The sequence below is a fragment of the Caretta caretta genome, chromosome 6 (assembly GCF_965140235.1).
Source record: "Caretta caretta isolate rCarCar2 chromosome 6, rCarCar1.hap1, whole genome shotgun sequence".
NCBI classification, from domain to species: domain Eukaryota; kingdom Metazoa; phylum Chordata; order Testudines; family Cheloniidae; genus Caretta; species Caretta caretta.
In genome coordinates this window covers 116,165,088-116,177,689 of record NC_134211.1, presented here as the reverse complement: position 1 = coordinate 116,177,689, position 12,602 = coordinate 116,165,088, and the positions used below count along the sequence as shown (strand labels likewise).

The window sequence follows — 12,602 nt, the reverse complement described above, 5'->3', positions numbered from 1 at the left end:
GGGAAATACATTTTCACTTTTTATGCTGTGCTCATTAGAAAAACCTGCACATTTTTAGCGCTGTAACAGCCTGGAAATGGACATGATAATTAGAAGAAGGTCATATTTTAATTAGGATGGTGCAATTTTAATAAACAATGAATCAGTTGTAGCTCCTTTATATTCATCCATTCTTTAGTGAAAATTTTTAGAGCAGATGGAAACTTTTAGCATAAAAATTAGTATAAATTAAGACGATGTTTTTCCTGAAACTATTGTCTATTATTTCTCTTGCCTAAAACCTTAGGAGTTGTCCGTTTGATAATTCTGTATGGGAAAAGTGGTGATGGGTGAAACATGATAAACTGAAAGGAAAGGAATTCAAATCTAAATAACAGTAAGATTTATTTCTACATAGAGATTGTTTTCTCTGTGATTTGGGTACCCAGTCCCTGTTAAAAATAATGGACGTGCAGAAACCAATCAATGAGCTATTGGAGGAATCTCTTCGGTGACTTTGTCCTGGTCTACACTACAGACGTACTTCAGTCTAAAGAAATTTATATAATCCACAGCCCTGAGCGACGCAGTTATACCGACCAAACTCCTGGTGCACATGGTGCTGTGTTGACAGGAGGGCTTATTGGGGAGGAGGAGTACCTATACTGATAGGAGAAGATCTCCTATTGGCATAGGGCGCATCTTCACTAAGCACCAGAGCCGCGCAGCTGCACTGCGGTAAGTGTAGACAAGCCCTTAGAAAATCTAAGATGGAATCCTTAGTTTGCCTGTGTGATCAGCTTGATTTCTCACAGGTTTGGGTGGAATTTGATATTTGAGTAATTAGATGGTGAGATTTTTGGGATAGGGGTTTTCCGTTACAATGTCATACAGCGCCTAGAACAATGGGGCTCTGATTTTGTTTGGGGCCCCTAAGAGTTACTGTAGCACAAATAAGAGAGGAATTGCCATGCTGAATCAGATCCTGTCTCCAGGAGCAGCCTGCACTGGATAATTTAGAAGGTGCAAAAAATCTTCCTCCTAACCTCTACTTTGGCTTAAGCCTAGTGCTTAATATCCCCTCCAAAGTGGTTTAACATTAACTATTATAACTCTGGATATTCCTGTTATTCATATAAATAGCTAATGCCTTTCTGAATCTTGCTATGGTTTTGGTCTTAATGGCCTGATGTGGCAATAAGTTCCCCAGTTTAATTGCACACTGTGTGAAGGAGTGTTTCCTTTTATCAGTTTTGAATTTGCTGCCTTTTAATTCATTTGAATGTCCCCTTCTGGTTTAAAGAGACAGGAAGAATAGAAGTTCCCAGTCTGACTTCTCCATACCATACATTATTTTACATACTTCTAACATGTCCCCTCTTATTCATCTTCTTTCAAATGTAAACAGTCCCAATCTTTTCAGTCTTTCCTGGTGATGACTAGTGGCAAGTAATATATACATTCTCAGTTCTGCAAGAGTTAATCATACTGTGCCAGATTCTCTGGAGATATCCTCTGGGCAAAAGGGAAAATCCAGCATCATAGAGTTGCTGGAGACAGCATAGCTACCCCCTCTGCCAGCTTCCCCTCTGTAAATGGGAGAAGAGGGAGGGGCCTGGAAGGGCTGAGCTCCACGGCTGCAGGGGGAAGTATTCCAGTAACCTCAATTAGAGCAAGGCCCCTCCTGCTCTGGCTTAGGGTCCGGTGGTGCTGAATCAGGGAACTGAAGCCAATTTCACGTGGCTACTACTTTCCACAGCTCAGACACAAGAGAATCAGCGACAATGTCGTCTTTTGCTTTTCCTTTGGTCTCCATCTCCCTGCTGGGTTTTCCTCCCTCCCTGCTTGCTCCATTGCTCATGCTCTTTTCCCAATTTACCCCCCTTTCTCCTTCTCATCATCTCTACGAATGCCTCCTTGTTGCCTAATCCTCATCTTCTACTGCATGTGCTTTCCTGATGCTTGGTCCCCATCTCTGCTCCTTGGAATTTCTTCCCAGCTGCTAGGTCTTTTTACCCTCTCCTACCCTGGAGGTATTGCCTCGCCGTTCCATTCCCAGAGGACATCTTAGCCCAGTCGTCAGGGCATTCACCTGGGATGTGGGATACCCAGGTTCAAGTCCCTGCTCCAATTCCTGTTGAATTATTGATGCAAAGTAGAACACCTCCAACAAGAGAGATTGAAAGCCTGACCTCAGAATAGCCAGTAAGCCTGGTGGTCAAGGTACTCACCTGAAATGTGGGAGACTTGAGTTCAAGTCCCTCCTCGAAACATGGCAGAGCACATCCCAGGTGAGTTCCCTGACCACCAGGCAATTGGCTGCTCTGGCATGGGTCCCTCTCTCTGTTTTGGATTCATCCCTGTGCTGAATGGGAAAAATGTTGAAAATCTCAAAATTCTTCACCAGATGAGGAAACCATTTCCTGCCAAGCCTTGCTGAATTGCGGGCCTTAGCAGCAATAAGAGAGACTCCTCATCTCTGAAAAAGTTTAGACAGCATGATGTGAACAGTCAGCTCTTTGTAGACCCTTGGCATGTGCTCTTGGAGCCACCAGTTCCCAACCCACTGTTCTGATAACCTAGAGGTGCCAGTTTGTGTAGCTAATGTGTTATTCTACTACACTATTAACAGTGTTGTCTAATGAGAATTATTGTCACGCTCTGGGTTCTGCTCCAAGAAAATCCAGCCTGATCTGTCAAAACTAATACACATCATTTTTTTCTGATATCAGAGTGCATTTTGCTCTCATTAAAGTGATAATAGCGGTGCCACTGTGTAATAGCCCTTATCTGAACCAAACATAATGAAGGAAAACTCTGCAAGCTTCCCCACAGAGCTCTGCGAAAGCACCTTAAGCTAGTTTTACCTTGCACTTGTGAGAGGGTTGTGTTTTTCTTTCACTCTATTTGACTGTTTCACTTTGAGTATTTGCAGGGCTTTGAAATACTTGAAATCTGAACATTTCTTTCTCATGCACATTCACAGTACTTTCCACCGTGGACGTTGAATGTTCCCCAGAAGTGTTAAGCTTCTTAGGCTGGGCTTTGGCTTTGTTAGAGGACAATAGTGCCAGCTGCTCTGACCCTTTCATTTGGAGATTTTAAGGGAAAAGAGTTGGCTACAAGGAATGGTATACTTTAGTATCCCCCTCTCTTGTTCACAGGTAACCGTTCCAGTTTCACAGACAGAAGGGCCAGAGCTTGAAAAACCAGAGAATGTTCTGGTAGAGAGTGGACCGGTATCATATAACCATGAGGAAGAAGTTGAGGAAGAAGAAATAGAAGAAGAGGATGATCACTGCATGAGTGCACTTCAGTTAATGGGAGGAAATGGTAGGTCTTGATTTTAGATAGTGCGACCTATTGACTGTGCACAATTGTGAAGACGCAGAAATTACCAGACCAACTTCTGTTCTTTGTAAAGGACTCTTTATTCTAGGGGTTCTCAAACTTCATTGCATCACGATCCCTTTCTGACAACAAAAAATACTACATGACCCCAGGAGCGGGGAACAAAGCCTGAGCCCACCCTGGGGCCAAAGCCATAGCCCAAGGTCTTCAGCCCCAGGCGAGGGGCCTGTAACCCTTAGCCCTGCCACCAAGGGCTGAAGTCTTCAGGCTTGGGCTTTGGCCCTGGGCCCCAGTAAGTCTAATGCCAGCCCTGGTGTTAGACCCACTTTGGGGTCCCAACCCACAGTTTGAGAACCGCTGCTTTATTCTTAAAGAGCTATTGGAGAAATAAAAAATATTAGCTATTTTTGAAAAAAAGGCCACAGCAGTGCTAACTTGAGGTACCAGATGAAATGTGAACACCCAAAGTGGTAATGGGTATGATTAGAACAGTGCTAATCGGTGTGATGCTGGACTGTGCAGGGCTGGTATGGAGATCCTTTCCACAGCGTGTCTGGGGCAGGGGTCACAGGTATCCCTGCACGGCTTCTCTGTCCATCCATCCCCTGCACAGCCCCTGGGTGAGGCTTAGGTGGTGCAGTGAGCTTGCACAGGCCCCTCCTCACTGCTGGGGGTTTTAACCCCACGTACAGGATAATTTAGCATACATTTAAAAGTGCTTTTTCTTCTTTAATAATGAAAAGGTAACTTTAGCAAACAGCTAAACATGTCAGACACCAAGAGCAAGGCTTTGGCTCACGGTGATTCTTACTTCAGTAAATAAATCTTTTTATTTGCTTTCAGTAAAAACTTGATATCCAAATTACATTTTTCTTTAACAGTTCTGGCTGGTGATCTGTGTCACTGCAGCACTCTGGATGTAAAGATCCCTCTGCTCAGTCTCTTCACCCCTGCCCCCTAATTCCTACCATGCAGGAGTCCTCCTAGAGGCTCACATACTCCAGCAGCAAGAAGCAGGATTTACCCCTTAATGCCACAGTGCAACTTCCTGGAGGGCTTCCCATAATAAAATCCTGGGATCCTAGCTGTAGGATACTGGCTTGTCTACACACGGGTTATTCCCGAATAGCTACTCCACTTTAAATTCACTTTCTGCCTTATTCTGGAATAACTCTCAGGTGTAGTAGACAAGCCCTCAGTATTAGATGAGTCTTCAAACATCATCTCTGGGTTAAATGTCATGAAAAGTGAGGACTTTACCAAAAAATATTGTGAAATGGGAATCACAGCCAGTGTATTCTATTCACTAAACCACGTGTGTATTAAGGTCTGTGGGTGGGATTCACAAAGAGGACTTAGGCTGAGCATCACAGTGCCTACATTGTCCTGCTACCAAGTGGAATTCACGACCCCGAGTTAGGCAGCTAGGCTCCCTGTATGATGCACAGGGACAGTGAGGGCCCTAAAAAAGGGGTTTCACAGAAGCCAGCACCCTGAGCAGGGAGCTGCCTAAGCTAGCCAGCAGGAAATGCTGACGAGAAGGGTGGGGCCTAAGCCCTGCCCCTCAAAGGGAGATGGACGCCTACCTCCACTCCGGATTCACAGCCATGAACCCTGGCGTGGACTTACGGATGCATAAGCTAGGACAGTCCTTTCTTCAAGAAAAACTGAGGAGGAGGTGGTGTTGCTTACCCCCAATGGCCTCATGTTAGAGCGTGGACCCGGGATGTGGAAAACCTGTGTTCCGATACCCATGCTGCCTTATTTGGAACAGGGGCTTGAACGGTGGGTTTCCTACATCTCAGGTGTTTGCCCCAACCACTGGGTTATGAGCTGTTCTGGAGTGAGTGTCTCTCAATCTCAAGCTGTGCCACTTTGTATAAATAATTATATATTCATTGTGCCAGAGAAGGTGTGTGTATGACTCTATAAACCAGTGGTTAGGGCTCTAACCTGGGAGGTGCAAGACTTGCATTCAGGTCCCCGCTCCACATCAGGCAGAGTGGGGATTTGAACCTGAGTCTCCCACATGCTGTGTGAGTGCTGTAACTGCTGGGTTATTACATAAAAGGGGGGGGGCGGGGCGCGGGGCGGGGAAGCATCACCACCGACTTCTCTGGCTATGGTTTGCATGGGGCCCAATCTGGTAGATGTGCTCCAAGGCAGCCTCTGAGCACATCGACCAAGCTGGCCCCCCAGCATGATAGGTGGTGAACGCCTAGTTTGTGAATCCTGCTGGAGCTTAGGCAGCAAGTTGCTCAGTGGTGTCAAGACTGAGGTGGCTATGTGCATGCAGAAATGTAGGTGTCTAGGGGATTTTACCAGTGGAAGCCTAGGCCCCTACAGGGCTAGGCAGCAGCTTGAGCGGGATTTTTGAGAATGTAAATATTGGACTTGCATGCCTAAATGGCAGTTAGGTACCTAAACCCCCCTTGTGACTCTCAACTAGAAGCCATCATTTAAGCAGGTTTCTGTATTGACAGGAAACATTGATACCCTCTCTGCAGTGGTATTTCATAGTTGGACATGGCTGGATTGATTCTTTATTTGAAACTTCCTCTTACATTTTAATCTTCGGATGTATGCAAAAATATCTTAAAATAGAATGATGCAATACGCTAAAGCAAAGTGGGAAGAAGGTTTGTGCTGGAGCATTGATTTATTGTTCAAGCCTCCCCATCACTGTTAATTCAGCTGCAGACTTTGATGAAGCTTTTTTGTAATATCTATGGATTGATCATAAAGGAATGTGTTGCTTTTAGGTTGATTTCTGACTGGAAGATAATTTCTGAACCAAAGGAAAAATACTTTGTCACTAGTGTTTATTATTAGGATTATGTTCCCAAGAAAGTGCACCCATCTGGGTGGGTGGATCTGTGTTTAAAAATAGTAGTAATAAAGCCCGCAAAGTAGTTTAAAGGTCACTGAGCATTTTTTCTCCTTTGTGTTACTATTTTTAAAGCATTCTGAGAACATTGCACTACCTTCTCTCTGGTTCTCTACTGCAGCTGAAAGAGCTGAGTATTTGCATTATTAAGAAAAATAAATTAGGAATGTTGCCAGAATTAAAACTGAGGTGTTCAGAATGTACTGCCAGGAAAAGAACTGTTTTGTTTGTCTACTCGTGGGTCTTAGACCTCCCTGATAAGTGGAGGGGAACTGCAGGAGATTCAGGTGATGAACTTAGCCCTTTCTGTACAAATCACTGTGGATTACATTTGTTTTTTCTGCAGAGCATTCATTAGCTTGTGTGTCTGCATGAAACCCTGCACCACATCTCCTCACACTGATGGTGGAAGATAAAGATTAAATTTACTAAACAGTCACATATAATAGTAAAAGTTAGGGTCCATTTTGCAACAAGGAGATTTTTGTCTGGTTAATTTGTGAAATACGCAGAAAAGAAATTGGTTTATACAGAAGCACGTACAAATGTCTTGTTTTTTCCCTAGACCTCAGAAATCCGCACTGCTCTTAAATAGCTGTACACAGAAAGGATTCTGGGTAATGATTGGCAAAGAGGCACAACTGGCCATTTAGGGTATGTCTATACTGCAGCTGACTTGGGCTCGGGCTGCTGGGCTATTTAATTGTGGTGTAGACGTTCTGGCTCAGGCTGCAACCTGAGCTCTGCAACCCTCTCCTCTCACAGGGTCCTAGAGCCTGGGCGCCAGCCTGAGCCCAGAAGTTTATATGGCAGTTAAACATCCCTGTAGCCCCTGCCTTGAGTCAGCTGACATGAGCCTGCCATGGGTTATAATTCCAGTGTAGACATACACTAAGAGTTTCTGTTTATAGTACTACTGGATCCAGGACTTCTGAAGCCAGATGTCCTAGTTGAAGTTTGTTGTTGAGTGACATTTTGCTTCTTGGGAATCTTTGGGCACAGAAGGGTGTTCTGGAGCTGCCTTTGAGTCTGGGTAGGTTCTGTTTAGAAATCCTTCAATGATTTAAACAAATTCATTTTTTTCTTGGCGCTCATGTTTAGTTAATCGTGCCCCCTTGTAATGCACATTGCCATTTATCTACCTCCATGTTCCAATTTACTTTTGACAATCAAGTTTGATCTCTTTAGCCTCTAAACTAAGCTGAATATTTCGCATATCCATCTGCCAAGTCTCCGTGAAATTAGGGTCCTAAGAGCCTTTCTTAATAAGTGCAGTGCTAAACATATACATGTAGGCTCACAAGTATTTTTGAGTTCATTAAGGAGAGCATATAGCAGATTTTCTCCTTAGCCTTAAGAAAATGTATGAGTTTGTTGTTTGGTTAATTAAAAACATACCAACTTGTTACACAGCATAGAGACTGCTTGAATTTATAGTTTGACAGCTGTAATATTTTCATTGCACTTTTCTTATTCTTGGGAACATTTTCTTTTCTATAAACCTTTTTCTCTATATGTTTCAGATTACGGCTGTGATATGGACGATGATGACGCTTATTAGTCCTGTTTGCTTCCAAAGGAGATGTAGTAATTTGTGATTCCAATGACTTTATGAATGGTGAAAGAAGCTGTCTGTGATCTGCAGACGTAACTGAACAATCCTGACTTTTGTAAAGCGAATTTTAGTTGAGTGTTGATTCTGGTCAGTTTACATTGACCTATAACCCAGCAATAAAGTTTGGGTTTATTGTACTTGAAATTTTTTTTGGATCATGTTTTGAGGAAGGAATTAATGGAAGTAATGTTTCCAGAGAACAAAGAAAAATAGCCTGTATGCAGAGTATGTTGTGGTTAGAAACTACATGTCTCTCATTTGATCCTGCGTCAGGCATGCTACTGAAAAGTAACGTATAGAAGAGGAATAAATTATAAAGTAAGTAAAACCTCCACATACATCTTTGAACTGTACCGGTGTTAATTCTCTCATAATGCTATAATGAGAAAAATGGATAATCTAATCTTTATTATTAATGTGACTCTGCCATTGTATACAAGCTTCCCTACTTGATACTCTTCCAAAAGTAAATAAATTAAGGGAAAAGATATAATTCTATGGCAGTATCTCTTTAAATTAAATTAATCCTCAGAAGCTAAATATGTGCTTACGTACATTAATAATAGAGTCGTGTATTCCTCAAGAGATGCTGACAGTAGAAGAGAACATTGTCACAGAAGGGTGGTTTCTACTGCTCTGTAAATGCTGAAGAAGTATTTGTGGAAAAAATGGTTGGATAAAGGCAAAGCATCTATAGGGAGAGCAGGAGACACTGCTGTGGCCAAATTCATTCCGGTGACTCTGCATGACTATGCTGCTGTGGTGTCACAGGACTGCTATGGATGTGATGGTGGAGGTTGGTGCAGTAGGGTGACTATTGCTACTGTTAGTGACCTGCCGCATTCTGGCTGGGTTAGGGACCAGACTTGCTCTGTGTTGCAGCCACACAGAGAACAGCCTATCTCTAAAGGTCTAGGGGTTTTTAAATAAAAAAAAAAGAAGAAAAAAGCTGAGCTTTTTGTGTAAATAAGCTAGTTTCTGATTTGACTGAAGTTTAATTTAATTTATTTAACTTTTTTATTGGTAAATTAAAGGTCACCCATAGGGCAACCTGATTGGCTCAGCTTGACTTTCGTTTTGTACAATAACTAACAGCATTATTGCCAGGACTCAGGCCTCTGAAATCCTACACTTCAACACACTAACACTTCAACACGCTGTCTGATCCCAAAATAGAACAACTCATCTGAATTCTAGCTCTGTGGGATAAAATCAGGCCTGGTGTTGGCAGATTCAACTCCATCGACCCTGACCTCCCTCTGCCCTCACCTTTAGGGCCTGATCCAAAGCTCACTGAAGTCTGCGGAAAGACTCCGGTGGACATTAATATGCTTTGGATCAAGACCTTAATGATTTTGGGAGCCACTGGAGTTCTGACATTTTCGTCTTTCTCACCTGGCTGTTGACGGTCAAGGAAGCTGCACCATCTGCCAGAACCAGCCCAGCTCAGGGAAGGTTAGTTACACATCTCTTAGCAAAACAGTCTTCCCTGAGCAGGGCTGCTACAGGTCAGAGTTTGAATCTACTCTCTCCCACACTGGTGAGAAGCACCCCATTTATTATTAGGCAGAACACTCATCACAGAAACACCATCCTCCTCTTCCCTCAGCTCTGACTGGGGAGCTGGAAAAATGTGCCTCACACACGGAAAGGGAAGTTGGATGTTGGTGCTTCGCCCAGGAGCCCGAGGAGAAGGAGATTGAGCAGCTCCTTTGATCACCACCAGCTGGGCTGACAGAGACGGAAACAGTGCTGTCCAGACTTCCAGTGACATTAAAGAGGGCAGAGACACTTGACCTTCCCTCCTGACAGCCAGTAAAAGGGGGTGGTGGGAGGGGAGAGGTAAGATGAGCAGCAGGTCCTTGATCCCACACAGGGCTTCATTGGGACACAATTTTAATATTGGCTTGGCTAGTCAATGTAATGCTTTGGCTAGTATGTGTCTGCTCGATATTTTTGAGCCCTGTTTCTGCAATGGCTGTGAGACGGCATGTGCTGTTGCAGAGTTTGGGTAGCAAAATGAATGGGCTTTGGAAAGATTTGTGCGGTTGGAAAGAGGAGACTTAGTGTAATTCTTATGGGAAAAGCTGGTACTCTATAAGAAAAGCTACAGATGTTTTCTGGCTGCTTTGGTAGCTACACAAATGCTGCTCTGAGAATTAAGTTATGGAGTTAAGCCTTTTCTATCTGCACCAGAATGCAAAATCACGCTGTTACATCATAATAATTTTAAAAATACCAACCCAGGTGCATTATGCCTCTGCAAATCTATGGTATACCTACCTAGGCCAGTTTGGTTGAATTTGAATATTGCAGCACTCTGCCCAAGAGCAGTATTGTTCCCAGTATATTCTCAAAATCTGGATTTTACTCCAAGGCACAAATTATTTTATACACCGGAAATAAACATGCGTATTGACTCCCGGAGGATAGAATACCCTCTTGTCTCAAAGGTGTAGTGTTGGCTCTTGAAGAAGCCACTATTGATGAGTTCTTTATTTCTGAAATTCTCTCTCACATTTTTCGGTGTAGATTTTCATAGTTTTTTTTTACGCCCCCCCCCCCCCCCCAGTGGAATACTAAACCAGCTGCCAGGGCAGTGGCTCATTAGACTGGGGAGCACAGTGGAGTCCACTACACTCAAAACAGACAAATGGGAAATGAGAATTTCAGTAATGGGTTGGGTTTCTGGAAGCTTTATTTTCCAAACTGGAGGCAAAGGGTGCTTCTCCATTTAGGAGGGGAAAATACTTGCAGGGGTTTTGGGTGCTCTCATAAGATTAAATCAGAACATACTATCTCACAATCTACCATAAAGGCACTTAGAGAGGACAAAAAGCCCAACAGTTCCATAGCATCCCAGCATTGCTAGTGAATTTAACTCTATATGCCCTTGTATAGGAGCCTAAATGAAAAAGGAAGGGCCGTTGTGTCAAATAGGGAGAATATAAAGATTTTCAAACCAGTTGCATACATCTTTAATTTGCTGGTGACTAGCTGGGATTTTTATAAGTTTCCTTCCTTTGTGATTTAACTAAGCTCAGGAAATGTAAACAGATTAGAAGATGCTAGTTTCTGTTTTTATAACCACTTATGAAAATGTAAAAAGGTTAACGTAGCATTAACTCTGTTTACTACTGTTAATGTATCATAGTGACCTTGCAGAAGACGTTTTGCTGTATTGTAGCCTGGATTCCCTTGGAGTAATTTGGACCCTGCTTTATTCAGGATTCTAATGATAATGAAGAGAGATTATAAGGCTTCAGCATGTGTTGTTCTTAGATCTTTGTACTAGAACCCACGTGAGATACATATCTGTATAAAGCATAGATGTCTCTTGTTGCAAGTCACTTTGACAGGCAAAACCCTCCAGCTGTTGCATTGTATTTGTCTGCCATGAAGCCTCTCTAACACACATTACTATTGTGGGAATAAAATATGAAAGAGGAATAAAGAAAGTAACAAAATTGTTCACCAGAATAATTGCATTTTCTGTGTCTTAATCTTGTATGACGTTCTTTTAAAGACACTGTGTTCAATACAGCAGATCTTAAATGGTGCCAGACAGCCTTATGTTGTGGGCTACATGTTCATCTAAAAAGTTCTTGCCATCCTGATCGCTTGTCTGTATTCTTTTTGGATTGTATTGAAACTCTCGTCCACAGATGTATGCTGTTAATGTGTCCTTTGCCCAGTACTACTTTTTATTTTTGTATTGAGTCTACACATTTGATTCAGTTAGTGCTAAGAGAATTACAACTGTTCAGTGTAAGCATATGTATCTTCTTTACACAACCACAATATGAGCCATGTTCAGCTTTTTTATTGTAATATATTTGCTGTAAATAAATCCCCCAAAAAAACCCTTGCATATCCCATCTTTTATGATGCATTCTTGCAAATTTCTGATTCCTTCATCTCTTGATTCGTATGAATGTTTGCTTTTGATTGCTTTTTTGTGTGATTGGTTGTAGTGGACAAAATCTGTAATTTAGAGCCTTCTTTGTTTCTGAAATGGAGGGCATTTCTAATTGGGCAAATGGTGTTTTACATAGTATTGTTCCACTGATTATCCAGAAGTGTAGATAGCTTCTGTAAACTGCATAACATGAACAAGATCTTTCTATGAAATCATGTAATTTTAGTGCAAATAGGAACAATATGGTATGTTTGCTCAATAGGAGTGTTGTTCTGATGCTCATTTTTGAAGAGTTGTATCTTGACAAACAAGATGTGCATTGACTTCAAAAATCATTCTATTGTATCAACATCTGGATACCACAGTTTGGGGGTAAAATCCACATCTACCCTCCTACTCTTATTATTTGCTGAGTTTTGAATATAGAGGCTAAGGTTGGACCCAGAGGAATATCTGCTACTGAGGTTTAATGTACGTATTAAGGTGCACAGTAATATGAAAAGCAATGCTTTAAAACTGCATTAATCACACATTGTCTCATTCCAAAATGAGCAAACATACCTATAGTGAATTAGGTGCAAGGGGCTTTTACACACTGGTTACTGCAGATTCTAGTATATTGCTATGCTCCAGCAACTTGCTCTAGGTCGGGGTCTCAAACTCAAATGACCACGAGGGCCACATGAGGACAAGTACATTGGCCTGAGGGCTGCACCATTGACCCGCTGCCCCGGCCCCGCCCCCACTCCACCCCTTCCGTGAGGCCCCACCCCTGCCCCACCTCTTCCCACCCCTTCCCTGCCCCCAGGGGGTGCAGGAGGGGTGCAGGGTGCATCAGGGGGCTTGGGGTC

General features: G+C 42.8%; 1 protein-coding gene across 2 annotated transcripts in view; it reads left to right on the top strand.

The window, feature by feature from the left end:
* BRF1 (BRF1 general transcription factor IIIB subunit) overlaps positions 1 to 11,703 on the top strand; it is a 231,604-nt gene extending 219,901 nt beyond the window's left edge. For both annotated transcript variants that reach the window (XM_048853602.2, XM_048853604.2), the window contains 2 exons: positions 3,144 to 3,312; positions 7,741 to 11,703. In XM_048853602.2, the coding sequence (XP_048709559.1) occupies positions 3,144 to 3,312; positions 7,741 to 7,778 (207 nt within the window). In that variant the 3' untranslated portion in view covers positions 7,779 to 11,703. The remainder of the gene's footprint in view (positions 1 to 3,143; positions 3,313 to 7,740) is intronic.
* The last annotated feature ends 899 nt before the right edge of the window (positions 11,704 to 12,602 follow it).